General features: G+C 37.0%; 1 protein-coding gene across 7 annotated transcripts in view; it reads left to right on the forward strand.

Annotated features, from left to right (window-relative positions):
* The window catches only part of RAPGEF4 (Rap guanine nucleotide exchange factor 4), a 150,952-nt gene that overhangs the window by 58,381 nt on the left and 68,611 nt on the right, over positions 1 to 23,960 (forward strand). For all 7 annotated transcript variants that reach the window (XM_030277473.4, XM_030277476.4, XM_030277472.4 and 4 more), the window contains 2 exons: positions 15,546 to 15,618; positions 16,652 to 16,716. In XM_030277473.4, coding sequence (XP_030133333.4) covers positions 15,546 to 15,618; positions 16,652 to 16,716 — 138 coding nt within the window. The remainder of the gene's footprint in view (positions 1 to 15,545; positions 15,619 to 16,651; positions 16,717 to 23,960) is intronic.

Raw genomic sequence — 23,960 nt, forward strand, 5'->3', positions numbered from 1 at the left:
TAATCTATGTATCTTGAAGCATTTTACAAATAATAAGCACTTAATTCAGTAGCATTCTGCTGGGCTGTGTTCACAAGCATGGTGATGCACTAAATACAGAGATCAAGTTGAAGGGCCCCTTGTGAATAACCCTAGTGCCTACCTGGCCATGCCTGGACTGCAGGTTTTTTTATTTACCCTACTGTTTTTTCCTGTCAGGTGCTGAGAAGCAGCTGTTTAGCCACTATGCTGCTTAATAGCCAAGTTCCTTGTGCTGCTCATCAGGCTCTTCCAGTGTCTGCACACTGAACTCTGTCACCTGTCCATGCAGGAAGAGAGTATGGCCTGGGATGTGTGGCAAGTGGCCGCCACAGAAATGACCTCTGGATGCCATAGCTGCAGAGGTTTGACCATTCTTCTGCAAAGCATGAGAAGAGAATGGTAAAGGAAGACATCAAACATACTAATTCTTATTAGTAAGCAAAACCTAACATGTGCCACTGAGAATTACAGTTTTAAGGGGATATATCTTTTATCTTTCAGAAATTTCTAAAACACACTGATAAATTCAGAGTTTATTTGGGTCAAGCTCTTAGTAGCATTTTCTGCTACAGACAGAACCACTTTAGCAGTTCTTTGTATGCATGCCTGCCACTGTTCTTTTTACTGTTTAGGGGCTATAGTGAGACAACTAGATAAAACAGCTCTGTGAAAGTTAGAGCAAAGGCAATGAAATTGTCCACTGGGACTGCTGCTCCAGCAAAGAGTGTCAGTTGAGTACAAAGTCTTGTCACTTTTGGCTTTCATCTTCTGGTAGCTTCAAACAGCTTTACTGGCCACCATCATCCTTCTGCTACTAGTATACTCTGAAAATGTCTCCTGAATTACATCTCTATTGCTGTGGCTAGCCTGATATATGAGCATTATTTGAGTTTTACACCTCATGAAAAAAAGTTGCACTGACCTGAAATTGGAGTAGCACATTGGTGCATCAGACCCTTAGTTTCTGTTTTGAGGCAAAGCAAATCAGCAGATCTGTGTTTGCAGTATTGGTCTCGCTTGGCATCTTGGTTACATCTGCTCTTTTTTGCTGACTTCTTTATAATAAAGACAACTTTGAACACTTGCAGCAATTTTTCTTTTTTAAGAGCCCAGATTTTATCCATGCTATTGTTAACAAATAATTCCCTGTCAAGTATTCAGGTGCTTTTTCTTCTTGTCTGGATTTTCCCACTGTTTCTGTTTGCAGGAAGGATTCTATCTGAAGCTAGCACTGCTGACACTTGCTGGGCAGTGAAGTCATCTAGTAGATCTGCAGGCCTGTTCATGCTGCTTTTTCTGAACATGTCAAATCTGTGATAGCTGTCAAGTTTACTAAACTTACATGATGCCACTGATGTGAATTTTTGATTTATGATTTTGCCATGAGCAAACACCACTAGGTGTTTTCTTAGACAATATGTAATTCCTATTTAATAGAGTTTTTGTTTACTTCTTTTGGAGCCTGTGATTCCCTGAAATTTAGAGGTGAAAACAATTTCTGCAATTGCTATGTGATTTTTCTGTAGCACAGAGGATGCGGTGGGGCCTTTGAAAGTCCTGTGTGTATCTGTGTTCCCTTTGGGTATGGCACTGAAACAGAGCCTGGAAATAGAAGAGGGCCGGCACACAGCTGCAATGTAAGCTGCCTCCAATAGCCCTTCCCAAGGATGAAATTTCCCACTGCAGAAATTACAAGAAATCTCCTGAAGGCTACAGTGTAGTCAGACATCACGTTTCCCAGTTTGTACTGGTTTTGTTTCAAGTGTCAGTTACTGTGAGTGACTGGCATACTTGGGAATATGGCGGTGATCTCATGAGATTTAGTCTTCAATCCTAGCTAGTGGACAATGGGTCTTTTTTATCTGAACATGAATGATCATTAGTCCTATTGGAACAGATCAGGGAATGCAAAGCAGCACTGTTAATTGATGTCAGCTGGGCATCCATCCCAACACAGGTGAATAGAATGAACTTTAACTCCTTAGGAGGTATGCAAAGGATAATCTTGTACAATACACAGAGATAACAGTGCCTACTTTATCCAAAAGATACCAAGATTTTCCCAAAAGTCTGAAGTTTTTAAACTGAAGAGACGGTATAATGCTAAAATTACACTCTGTGATGTTCCCTAAACAAGGAAATAGCAGTATATGGAGAAATGCTTGTAAATTGGAAACTAACCAGTTAAATATGTGTACAGATTCCTCCTTGTATGACACTGAATTCTCCTCAGTACTATCAAAGGAAAAAAAATTAACATGTGAAAAAATAGTTATATTAAATGGAAAAAAATTCTTGCTTTAATTTTTATGTGATTGTTTTTTTATTGCAATATGATTTACAAAACTTGTCTCTAATGTAGTTCTAAAGTTTTAAGATACCAGAAGAATTACATGAAGTGGATTTACATGTAAAGGCAGCTTTTTCTCTCTGTTAATAAAACCTTCGTTAAAGGCAGTTCTATAGTTACACTTGTGGCTTGGTGGTTAATGCCTTGTTCTCATATGCAAGTCAGTTGATTCCTCTGGTGCCTCATAATACTCAGGAACCATGGACTCTTGCAGTGTGTGACTCATGTTATCGCTTATTTTATTGTATATTCTATATAAAGATTTTCTTTGATGGGTAAGTGGATACACAGGATCAAAGTGACAATAACAAGCTCTGTCTGTCTTGCTTCACAACATAGAAAGAGCCCTACAAAAATAGGTGGAAGTGTAGGATGTTGTAAATTAGGTAGCCCTCCAATTAAGACATCTTCTAGCTCTAGTATTACCAGTGACCTCATCTTGTCTTTTAGAGGGACTGAAAATCTCATCCCAGTCCTATCCCACTCGCTTCAAAAATCATTCTTCTTGCTGTCAGAAAAAGGATGAAGTATATCAGATTACTTCTCAATAAACCTGCTCTTCTCTCAGGAGTGCATAAGAATGCTTGTGTGTATTTTCCACCACTGCAACAGCAGGTGATGGCAGTGCATTCCAAGCTAGAGCTGCCTGGTTTAGTGCTCAGCACCTTCAATTCCAGTGCCCACAAAAACCTGGAAAGTCACAGCTTTAGGACATCTGTGCATGCTGTTAATGAGACAACTTAGAGGAATTGTTCATTATAAGAATTGAAATTGCAAAATAATCTTGGACTATAAATATAATCACAGACAGTGAAAACAACAAAAAGTTTTTCTGTGAGTGGAAGGATTAAAAAACTTATTTCCTTTTCATTTTTGCTCTTTTCTGCTAACTATACCATAGCTTCCGCAATGTATCTGTTTGATGGAAGACAATGTATGTGGTGTTTGGAGTTGTACCTGTGAGGATTAGCCAGCTGGCTGTTACCCAGTGAATTGGGATGTCCAAGAGTGCTGTCCTCTTAACTTTTCCTTTAGTAGTGACACTTTGATTGCAACCTCTCTCCTGTTACTGATTTCTGTTTAGATTCTAGGACCCTGTTTGAACCTATCTCAAATTTGGTTATTTTTTTTCCCACTGAAATCAGAAGGGTTTCTGTGAAGAAGGGGGAAAGGGGAGGAATTGCCTGCTAGACAAAATATTTGCATTTTGTTAGGAAAGCAGAGAAACAGAACAAGAGTCTGTACCCATGCCTGATGGCATGAAGGTCTGACACATGGTGGCCACAGTTATAGTAGAAGCAACAATTAAAGCTTGTTGGGTATGCTTTTAATGAGAAGGTTGGGAAAGTCATCAGGAACTTTTCCCTGTGAAAGAAGTGGACAAGATGCTTTCTCCTCTCAGCTGCATTCTTCTAGCATTTTTTTTTTTTTTTGCAAAGGATTTTGTATTGCCTCTGATGAATTTTCAAAATCTGCAGTGTAAATCTTAAACAACTCATTTGTCTTTGTATGATAATCTACAGAAATGACTTGAAATCATAATGCAATAATACCATGCACTGTTACTTTTCCCTTTACTGAAAACCAATTTAGTTTGTTCTCCATGTAAGAACTGTGTATTTATCTAGTACTGCTGTTTGCTTTGTGTAAATATTATTCCTTGTAATACATCATTTCTAACTGGTTCAGAACAAGAGCTGCCAGGGCTCCTGAGAAGCAGGTGGTGGGGCCTCCCAGCACAGCCCTGATGTGTTTAATAATGTTTTTTCATCTTTTAAATGAATAAATGAAACATGATTTCATAGGGTATAAGCAGGAAATACAAAGATGTAGAAGAAGTGAGCAATTGAAAACAGTAAACTAGAAAGATGTTTTACTTCCAAAATTGATGATCTACTACTATATGCCCTGATTTCATGAAATTTATCCATCCAGTGGTTAGGTTGAGATTTCAATATGCTAATATGAAATTATTTTTAGCCATGTGGAAGGGGAAACCCAGAAGAAATGTCTGTTTGCTCCTGTGAAGTGGAAACATAAAAGTTCAGAAAATTATATCAGTTCCTAATAAGTTGTCTATTGAGTAGATAACTTTGAAAACCAAATGTAAGTTTTAGAATACGCTTCTCAAAGCCAGATCTTTCAGAATGACAACTAAATGCCAAGGATTCTTCACTCAGAGCATCCTTCAGGAGTGTGACAGAAGTTGTCTTAATGCAAGAATCAGCTATTCTCATTGCTCCTCTGTTGGGGAATATGCTTCCTACATTTCTTTGGAGGAATGCTGTGTTTTTATACTCATAGTATGTGGCTAAGTTTAAAGGTCTGTTAGTGAGTCTTCAGCAACCCTTTCTCTTATAGGTGATTGTTTACAGTCTTCCATCCTCATAATTATAATCATCATTTGTGTAGTCCTATGTAAACTTAACAGCTGTGTCTCTCTAAATCTGGTTATGTATAGTTAAAACTCTGTCTGGGACAGGGTTAGCTCTGTTGTTTTTATTAGTTGCATCCCTTTGTGGTGGTACAGCTTCAGTGCAAGAGTGTAATAAATAGATGGGAAAGAGTTTCCCTAAGGCGTTTTTGTTTCAGCCTTTGGAGGTCTGTCCTACAATGAATGCCAAAGCTGTGAACTTCTTGTTCTCAGTTAGCTCATGCTCTGATATAATCATACTTGCTTTATGTGAAGAAAAATCTCTGGTGAAACATTCTCATCTTGAGTTTAGTGAAGTTGTGCTGTGTCACTTTCCTGCTTGCATCCTGCCCCTAACTGCACTCTAGACATTTCTGTTTGGGAGGAGGAAGAGACAGGATCTGACCTTTTATTTTGTGTGCAGAACTTAGTAAAGCTGGACCCCTAGTTAAGCTGCTTTCAGGGCTCTATTTGACAAAGGAGGAGACTGATATATTGTTATTCTCTGTACACTCTCCTTTTCTGGAAATATTATTATTCAGTTTAGTTCTGTAGGTTAGCCTTCATTATCTTGTGTCTCCATTTTTCTCATGTTCCTCTTGTTTCATTTTTCTCTTTTGGTCATGTGTTCAGCCTTAAAATCTCCTTAGTATTTTTTTCACTTAAGAAATTGTACAGTGCATCTTCATTACTGTGCCCCACTGCATATCTCAAATGCTGCTCTAATCTTGGTGATGAATAGCATGACATATTGTAGGTTGGTAGGATGAAAATTGATAATGAGGAATGAAAATCAAGTTTACCATTTTTTTGTGGCTATATATTGTACTGTGAAGGAAACACCCCTTCAGAAAATGAAATAAATAGAAAACAGAAGCAGATAATACAGCTATTTAATACAATATTTAAATAATTTTATTTACTTAATAATTCAAATACTTAAATATTTAATAAAATATTTACAATTTTAATACAAAATTGCTCCCCACACAAAAGTGTCAGTAAAACCAGGCTATATCCCTGATGCCTAACTTAGCTGGAAAAAATCCAGAATTTGAGTAATTTTTAAATGGTGACTAGAAGAATTCAGAATTTTTTTTACACAACTGAATTAATCTGTGAGAATGTTTCATCATTTCTTTAACCAAGTCACTCTTCGGAATCGCAGAGCAGTTTGGACTCTACCTAGTATTTACTGTTTTTATCCTTTAAAAGTCACATATTGTATTTTCTTCTAGTTTTTCTTTATAATTTGCATCCCAGAGCAACATAATGAAAAATATTGCAAACATTTAGCATGCCTTACTATGGAAAGTAGAGATTAAGTTTATGATTGGATAATTGTTGATTTGTGTGCTGTTCATCTCAATCTGCATAATCTTTAAACCTGAACTATCTCAACACCAGCCAAATTTAAGGAGCCAAGCTTCTGCCTATCATGGAATTGCATACCTGTTTCTAAGACATCAACAGATAGGACAAGAACACACAGTCTTAAGCTGCACCAGGAGAGGTTTAGGTTGGACATTAGGAAGAAGTTCTTCATAAAAAAAGGTCATTGAGCACTGGAGCAGGCTGCCAGGGAAGTGATGGAGTCACTGTCCCTAGAGGTATTTAAGGAAAGATTTGGTGTTGTGCCTAGTGCCATGCTTTGGTTGACAAGGTGCTGTTCGGTCATTGGTTGGGCTTGATGATCTCAAAGGTCTTTTCCAGCCTAGTTGTTTCTGTCACTCTGTGAACTGCTTCTTCAGTGGCAAAAAGAGTGAGGAGGAGGTTTGTTTATTATACATATCCATAAGCTGCGTCACATTATCTTTTTTTTGTCCTTTTTTTTCATAGTGTGCCCTCTTCCTTGAAGTAGTCTCTTCATTCCTTGTGACAGCTCCAGTGGGTTGGAGGAGTCTATTTAGGCTATATATTGCACTCCCCTCCTGCCCTCCACCCATTTTCACTCCTTTCCTTCTTATTTCTTACAACTGTTTCTTTCTTTTCTAACATTTAACTTCCAGTGGGACTTTCTTCCTTCTTTCCCATTCCTGTGTGCCTCCATTCCTCACTGTCCCCTCTTGTCATGAAGTTTGAAAATGTTTCTAGGGCTAAACTGAAGGGAACACTGTTATTTTACTTTTTGCCTAAGGAAAGAGTTGTACAACAAGCAGTCACAGCAGGACTCCAGGTCAGAGCTGCAGAACATCATTTGTGTGTGGGCTTTTTTGGTCTTAGTGACAGTCTGGCAGCAAAATAAATTCTCTGTGATTTGAGGAAATCACTTGCACTGACTTCAGTCTGTAGGAAAAATCTTGAAAACTGCCACATAAAAATAAGGCTGTTGCATTGCAGTTTGTTAATGCAGTTTACCTAATTTTTATGTTATGGCAGAGCTGAATCACTGTTACTAATATTTGCACTTCAGTTTGATAAAAGTCAGTCATTCCCCTCCAATAAATTTTGAAATCTTCAGAAAAGATGCTATTGTACAAAATAAGATTATGTTTAACAGACTGTTTAGAGGTCTTTTGTATGGAACTTCAGACCTGAGAGCCATGAGATGTTGTACTGTAAATATGGATGTAAAGCAATGTAACTAAACACTGTGTTACAGACTAGCTGAAACATTATTGTGAACTGCATTTATCAGTGCGCATGAAGGGGACTCCAGATTTGAGCAGCTTTGACCTTTGAGAGGTTTATGCTGACAAGGTAATTCCAGTAGTGCCATTGCAAGGGTGAATTGGAGGCCCAGGTATTTTGGATTCTTGTTAGGTGATATCAGTCTAATTGTGAGTGATTTGCTGTCAGAATACATGCTTTTCACTGGAAGAAACAGATTGTGTTCAGTCATATTTCCTGAAATATAATTGTTTACTTTGTCTTTACATTTTTCCCTCTTATTTTGTATTATACTTGCTTTGATTTCTCTGCAGTGTTCCTGAGTGAGCTGCACAAACTGCTTTTAAAGCAGCTCACCCTGTAATAAAAATAATATTTAATAAAAATATGAACAATATTTAAAAAGCTTTGAAGAAAGACTAATGTTACAAGTATGTTTACTTATTTACACTTATTAAATATCCTCATTATTGTTATGCACAATTGAATAGAAACAATCAGTTTGGAGAATTATCCATGAAAAGGAAGCTTTTGATGTTAGATGAGTATTGTAGGTTGATGTGTGCTTGTTTCTGTGAGAAGCAAAATCAGTGTTAGATTGACGCCACTGAATTACTTAAGAGATTTATATTGATTGTAGAGGAATTAATATTTAATCCATAGTTTCCTTCCAGATGAAAATAAACTTCTAGACTAACATACTTCTGTGTTCAGCAGTTATAAATATGAAAAGCAGAGTAACAGATCAGCTCACCAGCTTTTTCTTTATTTGTTTCAAATCTTCTTTTAAAATTATATGTAATGAGAGGGAAAAAAATAAACTGTTTATAACCATGAATAACCATATTTATAACCATGCACTTCTGTTCACAGTGTCATTATAAGGCAAATGTGTCATTTACACTTAAAACCCATTTTTAAGACTTAACTACTGCAGATACCTTGTGGTGACCTTACAGAATTTTACTACAGAGGAGTGTGACTTCAGCCCACTGTCAGAGCACAGCCTGCACTAGGAGGTTTCCAGTTTTTCTCTATCTCAGCAGCACATACCAAATTTCTCATAACTTTTTTCAGATGAAGTCTGTTTCATTACATTCATGTTGGTCATATAGATATATAAGGCCTTCTGTATTTTCAAGGTGGCATTCTCAGGGTGGAACAGCATCTTGGTAAACCAAGCTGCTTTAAGAGGTTCTTGCTGACTTCCAGCTTACTAAGTACATACCATCCTTGCTTTTTGCTTGCTTTGGAGGCTGAGATACTTGATCAGAAACAAGATGCTTATGTTGCCACAATTACAGAATTTATCATTCTGTTAGTGCACTTTCCACATATGTCTCTTGTATGACCTTTTGTCTCAGCTGAAGCTCTGTCCCAGAAAAATGCTGAAGATCAGTCAGGGGTGTACACAATATAGAAGAAAAACTGCAGGAGGCAGCCTGTAGCTGCCCAGGTGAGGAACTGAACAAAGCCAGCATTATCCAGTATTTGTGAGTTTCCTTTTACCTGTCTTGCAAACTGAGATCATCTGAAAGAACACATCTTTGTTTCTCTGCTCATTATAGTAGTGTATGTGAAAATAAGAGGTGTGACTGTCTGAAGGGGAAAGGAAGTATTTTGTATTTGGAACTTTAGGAAATTGGTCTTCCTCCTGGGCATGACCCAGGAGATGATTCTAGACTTGGCTTAATCTAAGTCCTGTTAATGTAAATTTAAAGGTTGGCTGTAGTGGTAAGAAAAATTATGTTAAAACAGCACATTTTTTTTAGTTGTTCTTCTCTTCATTTTTGAGATGTATCTGCTGGCTTTGCTAATAAAGATGCAGGTTTCCAATTCGTAGTGTTGCAGAACAGTTTGAAGAGGAATAATGTTCTCTTCTGTCACTGCGTTGTTCAGCAGATTCCAGCTTAGGTGTGATTTGATGCTTCTCTCCTACATGTAACAAAATGGAAAAAGAAGAAAAGAGAGCACATCTTTATTTTATGATCTTATATTTAGTTTTAAGCAGTGTCGGTGACATCATAATTTGATTTTAAAGATACCACAGTGAAAAAGTAAATATGAAAATGTATAAAGCTCTTTTTCAGTCCTTTCAAAAACTTGATGTTAAAGGCAGTTAAGTATTTTTTCCTGTAAATACATTATCTACTCTGTGATTACACAATTGAAGTAAAATAAAACACATAAATCAGATGGACTCTTTGTTTTTAATTTGGTTTTTTTGTCCTCTTCTAAGTGTATGCAATCTTTCCCACCCCTCCTAGCCAAGTCCTGTCACCACCCAAGTGCATTTCCTGAGTGGATTTCTCTAGGAGACAGAATTGGAGAGCTGTATGATGGCATTTCTATATTTAAATTAGATGGAGCAGAATAGGCTGTGCAATTTGCTTAATCAGTGCTCATGCTCTAATTTTCTTGGATGAGATTTTTTGTGGTGCAGTCTTATCTTTGGCTTTCTATCTGGTAGCCAAGTCTGCTATTTGGCATAATTTCAGAGAGTTGGGTGCATTTTTCTTCTTGACAAAATATCAAGGGAATTCTGTGATAAAGCAAATTCTGCACACAGAGCATTTCAAGCATAATAAATTGATTTAGGTAGGAATGTGACAGCAAAATGCAGCTCTCCAAAATAAAGAGATGGAGTAATATAAAGTGTAGTTGATTAGAGCTGTGCAGAAACATTGTGAAGATGGTAAATAGGTAAATAAATAGAAAATATGCAGCTTCATCTGCTGTTACATAAACTGTACCTATTCTGAGATCAGGATTCAGCAATTTTGGCACAGACATTTCCTGTACTTATTTTATCTAAACATGACTTAATAGTGCTTCACTTCTGCCATTTCAGACCTTGTTTATCACATTTTAATGACTTGTTAGACTGATGGATACAAAACAATCTGTTTCTGTTCGGTGAGTTGTGGTGAAATATTCACATGACTTGTTTTCTATTTTTTCACAAAATAAAATACATTTTTGCTGTTGTAGCATTATATTTTCCTAATATGTCTTTATACTTTCCTTCAGAAATACCTCAGTTCTGTTCTCTTACCTATGCTGTTGATGGCAGCAGATGTTTATATTCTGTTAATGACAAAGGCAGACATTTAGCAATAGTCAGGATACTTGTTGTTCTAGAGTGAAGCACCAGCTTCAAACAATGATTTTTTATCTAGTATTAAACAGACATGGGTCAGGTCCTTTATGTGATAGCCAGTTAAGTTACATTGACCAGAAATGTATAGAAATGTGTGGAAATTCTGACTGAGCTTGCTTGGAAGAAATGCACTTGGAAATTTGTCAGCATACTAAAAAGACAGTATCTGAAGTCAGAATTAGGCCGAGTGTGCTGGTTTCAACACATAATATTGGGCAAAAGCAAGGGTGCTGTTTGCTTTCCCCTTTGTAACAAGATTGGGATAAAAAGCAACTATCAGTGTGATAATCAGTCTGGGGTGGGTTTTTTTTTCTGAAAATCTGTAAGAACATTCGGCACTTTTTGTTGGCTAACAAACAAAAAGATAGCGGGCAGATGACCTGAGGTTTTGCCCATCAGTTCAGTGAACACCAGAGTATGAGATCTAAAGACAAAAGTCTGGATTTTGAGACAGCAACCTCTATTTGATTTGATGAGTGAAAAGAGGGTCCAGAAATCTTCGTGAGCTCTTTCTTTCAGGGACTTCTCTCCTTATTGTTGTGGAGAAAAGAGGAGAAACAGTGCACCACGGGAGTGGCGCGCCCTTGTGAGTAATGCTCATGAGGGACGTGGTTCACTGCCAACTTAGAGGAAGAACAGAGTTGTACTGAGAGCATCAGTGATCAATTATTAATTGTCAAAAGAAAACAGAGAAGTTGGCTCACATTTTCAAGCTACAGCATATATTCCCCAAGAGAAACCATTGCAGAAGTATTGACAGCTAGTACAGGAGTATTGCAGAACTCAGGCAATAGTCACAATAAGAGCAGCTGATGAAATAATTACACAAGGTTTTGAAAAATGTGTGGAAAGATGACCTTGATGTTTGGCTTAGGACTTCTATATCTGAAATTAATTATTCTGTGTTACTCCCAAATTTGCAAGTTAGGCAGGCTTTGCTTTGTCATGTTCTCTGTTGCAAGTTAGGGGTAGGCAGAAAAGGAGGCAGTAGAAATGGTAAAAAATGACACTGTGATTGAGATTGTGAATAGGGGTGAAAGAGAAGGAAAAATAAAGATTATGTACTGAACCAAGCACATGTTGAGGTCTGCAAAACTGTCCCCAGTGTTATGAGACACTTAATTCCTAGTATCTGGCCACAGATTCCTAGGGTCTGTAGATTCACCGTGGCACAGGGAAGCATCAGAAGCCTGAGTTCTTGTGCTACAAACCACCACTGCACAGCCCTTACTGGCCAGCAGCAGAACTGCTGCTCTTGGGAGAACATTTGGTGTTCAAATCTTTATACCCAGGACGTCTTCCCCTCATTAGTCCTGTGTCTTTCCTGTTAGAGTACCTGGGGTTTTGGTACACAGGGAACATGTACCTCATCAATATTCTTTACATGTACTTGGCTTTTTCTGGAATGTTTGTAGACAGGTATTAGCACTTCACTATTAGCAGCAGAAGAGAAGGAACTTACCACAAAAACCAAAGACATATTTTATATATCTTGTGTATGCTAGAAGCGTTTTTCAGGAATTTAGAAATAGCTTGCATCAGAATTAGAGTAATTGCCTTTCTAAATATTAGCATATAAAAATATACATAATTATGTTCACAGAGTTGAAGAAAACCTATTGTACTTAAGAAAGCCTATGAGACAAACTGCAGCTACCTACAAATAAAGCTTTAATTTGAGCATGCAAAGAAACACACTGAGAAACCTGACAGCGAGTGGCCTTAGAAACCATTCCCTCACAGCACCTTCCCAGTAGGGCAAGTGTGTGATTCTGTTTCTTCCTTTTCTCCTCTCCCCAACTGTTTCTTGTCAGCAATCTTCTTTGCTTTAGGCCTTAGCAGTCTGAAAAGGTCAAAATGTGTTAATTTTCCCCGCTGCATGGCTATGAGGCAGTCAGCAACTGGAAAAAAAAATACTGTCTTTATTACTCATGCTGTCAGATTAGGTGTAGGAATTGTCTGTTATTTAAGCTGTTGCATGATAGAGTTTATAAATTGGTAGAAATTTGAAGACAGAGTGAATAGGTCATTGAATGTAGCTTTAAAAACTGCTGTCATGTTGGATTTATAAAACTTGAAGAATTCTGGTAATAAACAAGCGTATGATGATTTGATAATTGTTCCTGTCTTTCATAAGGAAAACATTTCCAGGCTTCATACTACTTGTGGAATATATTTTCAAAAGCCTCTTGTAAATATCTAGTCTGTTAATCTTCAGGATGATTTTAAATGCCACCTATGAATATAATTTAACTTATTGAATTTTATTTTCATTTACAGACAGCACAGTAACAAGATAGGTCTCATTATCTCAGCTTTCACTGATCCCATGCCTGAAACGTTATTATTCCATCTGATACTGGCAAATCTTTGTGCAATTACTTGAGTCTGCCTTTGCATGCTTAGTTTTCCCAGCAAACAGTGTTTCCCTGACTCCTTGAAATAAGTTTCCCTTGACATTTAATTTGGCTGATGAGGTGACACAAGTTTAGGCATAAATTATACCTTTTATGTCAGCCCACACCCACTGAGATATCCTCATGAGAGACCATGTGTAGGCTGTTGTATCAGCCCTCCCTCCAGAGATACCCAGATATAGAAGAAAGTTTTGTTCATGCGGAGGTGCCCTGGAGGAGTATGAACAACTGAGCTTTCTGAGGGCATGCCTTGAATTTTTTCCTTTCTGGTAATGATGCTTGAACTCCTTCACAGGCTGCACTGCTCAGAGGGTTTGCTGTATCAGACTCGTAAGTGGGCTGATCCCAGGGCAGGGTGGGACCCTCGTGCAGAAGGTGACAGAGTGGACATCCTTGGGAGCGATACCAAAATCCTACATTATGGATCAGGAGTCTGTGCTTTTGTTCCTGGTGAACTTTGGTGTCCTGAATAGGATTACATGCCTCCTCTAAAGTTACGTCTCTAATTCTGCTAACTCTACCTGTAGGTTTTTTCTGAAGATGGGCCCTCATGTCTTTTGGAAATTGTATGCTGTGTTCTAAGTTTTTTTTCTCATGAGAAGAATAATCCAGAAAAATATTAGAGAATTAATCAGAAAAAAAAATGCCATGCTGTGTATGATGGCTATGGACATGGTATAGGAAATAAAAGAAAAAATTACTCTCTTCCCACAGTTTAAGTTCCTTATAGAAGCAGCTTAAATGTGGACTCGTATTTCTGGGAAAATGCTTTTTTGCGAAAAACAGAACAAAGAAATGACTATCAGCTAAATGATGAAGAAGAAGAAAAGAACATCCTATACAATTTGTTTTTATCTTGTCCCAAATGGAGCATTCCAATTTTCCATCTAAAAATCACATTTCAAGAACAAACTCAGTAGAAGGTGGAACAAAACATTTATCTACTATTTGAATAAAATGTTATTTCCAACCCTTGGGACACATTGGGTTTTGTTATTTTTTTCATTTGGCTAACAGAAATTACTTTTTCCCCTGGTTTATATGTGTGATTTACTAGTCGAACTGAGAAAAATAATTATTTCTTATGTTATTCCTCTGAGTTCAGGCATGGGACTAGATGCAGAATATGGGAACTGAGTGGTTTGAGAAAGAAAACAGGAGAGTTTTATCCTCAAATGAAATAGCATTTGTTTTGTGTGACTGACCAGGGATATAGTGTAGATTTGCTTTTGCTAGTATTCAGCTGGATTATGGGTGAGATTTAAATAATATGTTACTAAGCTTTAGAATGTAATAGCCTGTCTAAAAATAGGATTGGATTATTAAGATTAATGTAATCTTTGTAGCTTTTGTTGTTATTTAGAATGCAAGACATTCTGTCCTTAGTGTTAGAATGATGATATTTCCATTTCCAAGAAAAATAAGTGCATGAAGGATAATTCAAGCATTGTTAAAATTCAACAGGCAACATTTTAAAAGTGAATACATCCAAGCAACTCCACAGAGCAAAGGATAAAACTTTAAAATTAAAATTGCACTATTGCACTAAAATTGCACTGTCTCAATTATTATGTGTGCTTAGTTGAAACCTGCATGGATTTCAGCTGGTTGATTCACATTGAGCTCACTGCACACCCAAAGGACTGCATGAGGAATTTTACTTATGCTGAACATCAGAATCCCTATTGCACCAGCATGTTTTCTGACAGTTCCATAAGGGAATCGTAATTGTTTATCCTTAATCATGACAGTAACGTAGTGTGATTTGAAGTAAAAATGTGTTTCTTATTCATTGAATGATTTGTATTTGATAAAAGAACAATTTTTCCCTTTGGTGTTATTTTTGTTGCTTCTGTGAGTTTCTTAAGCCTTAGACAGAGCTTTGAATCTTACTGATCATGTCATCAGCATTCACTGAAGAAAAATACCAGTTGCTGACATCAGTTACAATTACATAGCTTATAGTGGTATAAGGGATGTTATTTTTAAAGTTACAAAGTTTCATCTGCTAATACAGTTTTTGTATGAGGATATTCATAATATGATGTGTGAGGTCTGTGTTTCATAGCCTTGTAGTTTCTGAATACTAAACTTAGTGTCTTGGGTTTAAATGTTTAGAGTTTTCTCTCTACACCTTGTATATTTCAAATCGGACACTAAAACTGTTGTTGTGCATGATTTTTATGAATCCTTAGCTTGTCTCCATTCCTATAATGAAGTAGCTTTCTAGCTTGGATTCTGATAAGTAGTGTAATTTCAAATGAGCTTTAAAACAGTCTTCATGGGAAATCACACAGCTAAGTAAAACACTGATTTATTAGAAACCTTAAAGTCATGCTTTGGGGAAGATGAAAGAGGGAACTGGTTTAGCACAACTTTAAAATTACAGCAGTGCGTACTCCAGTCAAGAAAGCAGACCTTGTAGTGTTAAAGAGTAAAGACGTGTTTGATTGTCTCATAGCACATGTGTGTGTGAGAAGCACAAGGCAGGAGACACAAGAATAAATAGAACACATTTCCTTGACTGGCTTTATACATCTGTACCTGACTGAATGTGCCATCGCTGTCTTTCAGAAATATCGACAGTATATGTCTGGACTTCTCACTCCTCCTTATGGTGTTATGGAAACTGGCTCCAACAATGACAGTAAGTATGAGAGATTAGATATGAGGTGGTGGGCAAGCACATGAGAAAAGGAAAGAAGGGGGAAGATGGAGATTTTCCATGTTTGGGTATTGAAATTTAAAAATTTAATTCCGTTTGGTATTACAATTGCATTAATACTGCATATAGTAGAAGACACTTTGGAACTTGCCCAACTGCCTTCCCAGCTTTGTACAAGTGTACGCAGAGCTGTACCAAAATCTGCACTGTGACCCAGGCCTGGTGATTAAAACATACTGGATGATGTCGTGTAGCATTTTACCACTTGTGTTACATGAACCATGGAACATGGCCATGAGTCCTGCTAGTAAAACAAATATAACAAACTGTCTCAGTTTTTTTAGTTAGGATGGGCTACACAAGTTGCTGGAGGATCTAGGTTAGTGCTTGAGCTTGCAGTAACCATGCTGCTCGCTAATCTTTGTTACATAGCTAAATAATTTTGGGTATGTCTCTGCCTCATGAGAGCCTGTCAAACTGTGGGATAGCGCTGTAGACATAAATCCAAGGGCAGCCTTATGTAAATCAAAGCACTTGTATTTATTTGCCAGGGATTCTCGTGATGCCAGGCAGGACTATGTCTGATGGCTAGCAATTGCATCTGCAGATTTTGTCTCCTGTGTTTTCTTTGCAGAATAATAGTATAGAATAGCATAGCAATGCTGATTAGTGCAAGCTCAGTGTCACATTTGACTGTCAGGTACTGAGACACTGAGATAATGTTAAATGAAAAATTATAAATAACTCCTGTATACATGCTTCAGATATTAAATTTTGAAAAAGAACTGTGCTTAACAAGCTGTTTAAAATATTCACCGAAGTTAACTTTTTGTTCTTTTTGTGTTCACTATAGGAAACTTTTTTCTGATTAAATGTTTTGCTCTTTAAAAATTTCAGATTAATGTGTATGTTATCAAAGTATTGAACCCTCAAATTTGCTGTTCTACTAACAAATATTTTCACTGTCACTCAAAGAATGTACAGTATGTATTTATTTTCTGTATTCTTTTTTTAGGAATGCCAGATAAAGACAGTATGTCAAACAGTGCTCTTTGCCAAGTTTCTAAAAATTGTAATAAGGTAAATCACACAGTTTTGCCCTTTTTTCTTTTTCTTTTTTTTTTCTTTTTTTCTTTTTTTTTTTTTTTTTTGCTGGAGGAGGTGGAATTTGGTTATGAAAAATATAAAAGTATTCAGCATTCAGTTGGAAATAACTGAGTGCAAATGCAAGCATGTGGTTGATGTGATTTGAGTACAGTATACAAATTATAAGAATGCCTTAGATATTGTATCATTTAACTGAAGAAAGCAGCTGGTTCAGAATTATTACAAAGTGTACTGCTACCAAAGTTTGTGTTGCAGTCTGCTTTCTTGGTCTTTGTTGGAAAAGTGCTGAGGATAAGGAAGAAAAGCAGCACTATGACAAGACCAGTGGGTAACCAGTGGATCATAAAATTCATTATTAAATCCCACTTTAAGGCTTACCAGAGTCTGAACTGATGCCTAGGCATTGTTCTGGCCCTTTGCTCAGGGTGAATTTTCTCCTGTGTTCAGAGAGCAGCTTTACATCCCAGCTCTCCTTTGTAAAATAGTTCTGTGCCTTCAGCCTCTCCAGATGAGGACCCACATGAAAGAACTCATGAATATTTCTGTGCCAGTTTCAGTAGTGGGATAGAGTATATATATAGAATAATAGTGGGAAGAAATAGATTCAGGCATTGCTGTAAAGATTGATAACTTCTAGAATTTCTGTATGGCAGGAGTAGAAAAGTTACAGCAATAAACAGATGCTCGGATGCCTTCTTTCTAGACATGGGAGTTTAATTGGATGCAATTGTATGATGTGTTTAAAAGGTTAAAGGTATTTTTGTTGCACAAAAAGTATCTCTTGACAGCAGATGAAGACAAGGAATATTTTAGTGTGTTTCCTTAATGCAAAAATAACTATTTCCACCTCTCCCTGTCTGTCTGTCTTGCTTCCTCAAGAGTACTGACCTTTTTTAATTGTCACATTTAGCTTTTATTTAATGTATACATGTAACAGTATGCAGTTCCTTTTCCTAGAGCCTTATTCACCAGCTATACTACTTCTGGACATAACCTTATCCTGTAGGAACATAAATATTTTTCCATGCACTGAGTAATTGTTCTTAGATACTTATCACCTTGAATTCTGTAACAATTTTATGTAACAATTATGCATTATGTCTAAGTGCTTCTTTAGGTTATTGGCATTTCAGTGGTACACTTGGAGTTAAGTCAGGGATCTTTCTGGATTTCTCAAGGAAAGCACCAGGTGCAGAATTCAAACTAAAATATATTTTTGTGTTTTTTGAAGCAGATAGAAGTAACAGGTAAAGGTAAAACGGTAAAAACATCTGTCTCCCCTCGAAGATAATATCCCCCCAGTTATGGGATGGGAAGTGATGCTCAGCTAAGGGTGGTAAACACTCTCAGGTACAGAGTATTTTAGAAACTGAGCAAAATTTAGTGATTAATACCTTTGCCAATAGCTGTGCTTTTCTAGCACAACAGGACTCTTTCTGCACAAAATAATTTCTTGGGTAGGAGACAGAACTTGACTAGGGCAGGCTCAAACTGCTCAGTGACTTTTACAAGAACAAAGTCCTTTGCAAACCATATTATCTTCCTTTCCAAGCCACGTATAAAACAGACATCCTTCTCCCTCCCACGCTGTACGCATTTCTGTGCAGAGAAGCAGAGTGAGTAAATACGTGACAAATCCTTGTTACCTTGTTTCATCCTGGAGGCGCTCAGACAGTCCTGTAGCAAATGTGGCAGAAGAAGCTACACAGCATAGAAATGGTCCATGAATTCTAGTTCTTTGTTTTCTCAGTATGACCACAGCCCTCTTTAATTATTTTCAGTGAAAGGTAAATGCAGCAGAGGTAAATACACGAGTATTTTGTTTACTGCATGCAAACCTCATTCCTGCAGTATTAAACTGTGCAACTGTTACAGTGCTTACACAAAATGTCTGTTGCCCTTCATGCCCTGCAGTCTGGTGAACTATCAGGGAGTTACTGGAATTCCAGGGCCAAATTCCCAGAGTTATTGCCAGCTTTTCAAAACCAAAAATCAAGATATCGGAAAGCAGTGCTGTATTTCTAGATGTTACATATTTGCTTATTTTTAGGATGATGCATGATTCCCAAAATGGCTGGTGCATCAAGGAAGGGCATTCATCCAAGGAAAGAGAAATATTTTCAGGACATCTTTAGACTGCTTTAGATGGCCAGAATGATACCTATGAGGCAGGCAGTAAATACAGCTCAGAGAGGCCTGCAGACTCCTCTGTAGTGTCCAGAAAAAGACTGAGGAACCTTCTGACATCCAGAGAAAGTTCCTCAAAATCTTTCATATGGTAAGAAGGCTTTACACTCTCAGACAGAAAAAGATAACATCTTCAGTACTTCTGATCATGATGCATTTATTTCAAAGTCTGTATGTGTTGTTTTCATTTTCCATAGAAGTTTATAACTGTAAATAATTTGCTTCAGATGAAATATAATGTATTCCACTCTGGAAATACGAAATGCGTGTTTTTCCTTTTTAGCCTGTGGTGAGTCTTTTACAAGTACTTTAATAGATGTTTTTCCATAATTGCTAATTATTTGAGTTTCATCTTCATAGCTTAATTTTTTTTCTCCTGTCACATCTATTAGTTTTTGATGAGTAACATAAGATTTTTCTTTTAATACATGCTTAGGAATTTTCTCACCATATGGGGATGTTTGGTTTTTCTAGTTCATTAAAATCTACAAAAAAAAATTTCTATTAGGAGAAAGCAACAAAGAGATTCTTTTTACCAAATGTGAATTCATTTGCATTTGAGGCTACATTATTGCACATCATTTAATGCAATATAGCAGTTAAATTGAGCATAAAATACTGAGAGGGAGTATATTACTGTCCCCAGTTACATTTTGGGGAATGGAAACAAAGTCGATTTTATGCTGTCTTACATAAGGGAAAATGACAGAGCGTCAATCTTTTTAACTGGGACAGACCAATATCTGTACACTGGGCTCTCTCACTCTTAAGTTTTGAAAATTCCCATGGGGTAGAGTTGCATATGTGAGATGAATGTAACCCTAAAGACAAAATTACAAAATCAATAATAATTTCAAGTACATTTTTGGAAAAGATACAGAAGAGTACTTAGAACACAGGGGAGGCCGGGTTCCAGCATGCAGACAGAATACTTAGTGATCCTGGTTCCATATATTACCAGCAGAGCTGGCAGCAGGGTTGCATGATACTTCCCACTACAGGACTCTCTTCTTTCAATTTGGCCACTTTTTCACTGTTAATGCTGAATTCACCATGCTGAGAGTATGCTTCTGGCTGATTTTTAAATTGAAATGGATCAAACCTGTCTGACATTGAGCTGGAGGAAAATACATAGCACATACTAAATAGCTTTTTCCAGTTATCCACTGGGAATCCTGTCCTTTGGACTAGAAACTTGATTTTTGAGGCTTGTTGGTGCAGTAAGGAGTACCATTGGTGAGCCCCTAGAAAATAACCGTATTGTTAAACATTGAAAAATGTCAGTTGAAACTGGCTCACCAGAGGCTTGGGGCAGTCTCACTGCAAACTTGTGCACTCAGGCTGTGGGCATTTTATGTGCAGAATTCCAGCACTTGTGTTTGCTGCTGGGTTGCTTGAACTTTCCTGACTCAGTGCTTAACCGTGTGGGGTTTCTAGAGTGGTATTTTGACTGTTACAAAGTGAGACACTGATTGAAAGCCAGAGTTGTCTCCCCTGTTCTTTTAGACCTCTTACTGGTACCCAACTAGGAACAAGAAATAGCCCATTGGCTATGGAGATCTAAGATAGTTTGAAAGAAGAGGGTACTGGAGGAATGAGTTGTGGAGACAAAGGAATTAATATGGGTAAGAACAGAGGACAAAGCCCCATTGAGAGCATGCATCTCCACTCTCTTGTGGACTGTGGTGCTGAATGGTTTTTGCTATCAGCAAATGTCTTAAACTCCTTTGCAAATTGTGGATGCCTGAAAAAATAGAAATTATACACAGAAAGAAGAGAAATTTATTATTTGTAAGTTATTTATTCAAGTAGTAGATAGTAAAAAAATTGCTAATGATTGAAGATGAAGTTTTATATTCTTTTCCATAATGGAATCTTCATAATGCAGTTTGCTGAAAGTGCCACCATATCCTTAATATGCCACACAAAATTCTGCTTGAAAGGAAGGCTAAAAAATTAAGTGCTCAAAAGCAGAGTATTTCAAAAACAGGGGCTGACTGAGCAGTGCTAATGAAGTCCTCTTATCTGTGTTTGTTATGGTACAGACTTTGATTACCTGCTCACATGGCTTTTTGTTGTGACACACTACATTAAAACAACGCCTTACCTCAAAAACCATGCTAGCTTTCTTTTTGCACAGCTTCACCTCAGTGACTGTTTAAAACATACATAAATTTGCTCCTTCTTCATTGAGACCATACATCCTTTAAGGGGGAAAATGCTTTTCATCTCCTTTGTATTGAGGAATCCATGCTGAACATAGAAGACAAAAACAGATTAAGTTGTGTAAATTCATACAGTAATTCGTACTGTTGGATGAAGAATATGTATTCTTTTCTGAAATCTTGCATGCTGTATTTCCTTTATGTTCCCCATATTGTCTTCAGGTTTTTATTGTGATACAGAGTTGCAGGAGCTCCCCCTTGTGCACAAAGTAATATTCAGAAAACACATGGATTGAGTGTGTGAAGCTTACAGGTTGAAAAATCCCCTTTATGTTTTTCATTAAATGTCTCAAAATTCTCTAGACTGGAAGTCTATATTGTAAGTGATTTATTTTAAGGTATTTTGTGTGCCATAGCTCCTATAGATTGTGCTGCAGTATTTCTGTGAAAGTCATCTTTTCGTCTGTCTTCTTTCCTGGCTAATATTATGTGGTAAAATATAGATTCCTTTCCTTTACTGAATTTTCAGTAAGATGTAGGTACTATGTTGATTTTTATGTATTTAAATAATTGGGGTGATTGTGAAAACAGTATTTTTCTTTTTATTAGCTCTTAATGCATTTAATGTGCAGTTATATCATAAAGATCTTAGAATTGACAGAGAAGGACACAATCAAGAGTTAATCCTCAAAGTATTGCAATTTCAACATTGACTAGAAATAAACACAATCACTTTACTTCTGATTTCCCTACATTTCAGTTTACTTTTCCTGGATGACCGTTGTCAAAGGGAAAGCCTATTAAGATATCCAGTGTATTGTCAAATGTGGACTTTGCTAGAGCATTTGCAGAATTGTAAAGGAAATGTTTCACATGCTCTGATGAAATTGTGAGCCAAAAAAAAACCAAACTGAGAGAGCAGGATAGTTCTACCAAAGTGCAATTGCAAGTTGTTTATTTGAAAGTTGTACCATTTCCAATTACACATGAAAACTGTGTTAAAGGGTGACTTATTTTCTATGTGGAGGGTTTATGTAGCTGCCCAGTGATACGTGTGCATTAATTTCTATTCTCACTGGCCTGTTCTCTTATACAATATTTGCATAGGATTAAAAAATAATTCCCTTTTGTTTTCTGTTTTTGAAGTGATTCCATGAAAGCGCTACATGCAAATATTTATAAATAATGTCTTTGTGTAGTCCTAACTGTACCCATTAATTTTAGAGGCTACTCTGATATTTTGGCACTAGTTTCACATATATGAAAGTAATTTGCCTAGAGGTCTGTTCAAGTTCTTAATTGTGCTGTAGATGAAAGTGCTTAGAGTTCAATTATTATCACAGCCTGTAACAATTTGGCTAGTGCAGAGACTGTGGATATAGTCCCTGGCAATGAGTCACACGATGACAGCTTATGGCAGGGAAATACAAAGACAGGAGTATGAGATGAGTAGGAGTCTGTGAAAAATACACTTTTCATATGTTAGTAAGTAACTTCATAATGAAAAATGTGAAGGTCTTTATATGTCAGCAGAGCTCTTTAATGTAAACAAAATTGTTAGTAAGTCTGATGACTTTCCTAAGTAGACTTTCTATAAGCTAAATTGTTGCAGAACTGCCAGGGAAGGTTGGGTATCTCCAGTTTCAGCCAAGTAGACAATATAGAGCTGCAGACTTCCCTTCTGAATGTCTTTGTGAATAACAATGCCTCAAAGGAAAGTTTTTAACACCCCATCTTCTTTTACACTAATCAGTTCCCTGATAACCTATGAAATTATCTATGATTCATGGTTTTGTTGTGTACCCTGAATTCTGGAGGTCTTAATGGCAATTTCTACTGGAAATGGTTTCTTTTGCTGTGCCTAATCATAACACTGAGCAGACCAATACAGAACTAGCCAGAATAGCCCCAGTATGAAACCTGGAGATGTGGGGAGAGGTTCTCATTTGATCTAGTACTGTACAGGAACAAGTAGCATGGCACTGTGGAGAAGGAGAATCCTTAGTCCACTGTGTACATATCAAGATAACTTAATTCTCTTCGGTACATAATTAATTTTAAGGATTCCTGAAGCTCTTTCATGAATTTGGATGAAAAAATTACAGTCTTTCTGTCTGTTTTTTTTCACTGAGGAGTTTTAATTTTGGTGGTTCTATCAATAAATAGAGCTACCTACAGTGATAGTAAGAGTGGTAAGAGATGGAGGCAAGACTTCTCTTGGTGGATGAATTAAACTTTTTGGAAACAAGGGCAGAATTTCTTAAGCTACAGAACCTAAAGGAATACTCTATTTTAAATTTTATCCTTGTTTTCTAAGAGCAGTAATGTGAGAGTACTAAATATATGTAGTTGTGTTTCAGTCTTAAAATGTAAAAAAATGCCACATTTATTTCTTGGAAGAAGATGAATAATGGGAAAAATAGTGACTAGTGTCAAATAACATAGTACAGTTGAGTTGTCAGCACTAAAGAGGAAGCCTCCCTTTTCTGTAAAACATCGCAGAAGCAGCTACTGCCCTTGACTCAGGAATGGAACACTGAGCTTGGAAAAGTGTCTGCATTTGTATCCTGCTTTGAGAGCTGAAATGACTTTCTGAGTCAGTGAAACTACCTGCAAGATCCAAGTTCAGGTAGTGTGGGTTTTATCCTAAGGGAGGAGTGAAAAGCTGAAAAATGAGTGGTATGGGAAAGAGAGAGACTTCTGTTACCAGCAGAATAATCCGTGTACTCAAGTCAATGCTAGAGCTAACCTGTATGAGTTTTCACTTTCATGACTTTTACATCTGAATATTAATATATATGATCTCCACAGTATTTTTGAATACTTTTTGAAGAGTCCCCTTAAAATGTAATCATTATTATTTTG

This window comes from Taeniopygia guttata, chromosome 7, assembly GCF_048771995.1.
Source record: "Taeniopygia guttata chromosome 7, bTaeGut7.mat, whole genome shotgun sequence".
Taxonomy (NCBI): domain Eukaryota; kingdom Metazoa; phylum Chordata; class Aves; order Passeriformes; family Estrildidae; genus Taeniopygia; species Taeniopygia guttata.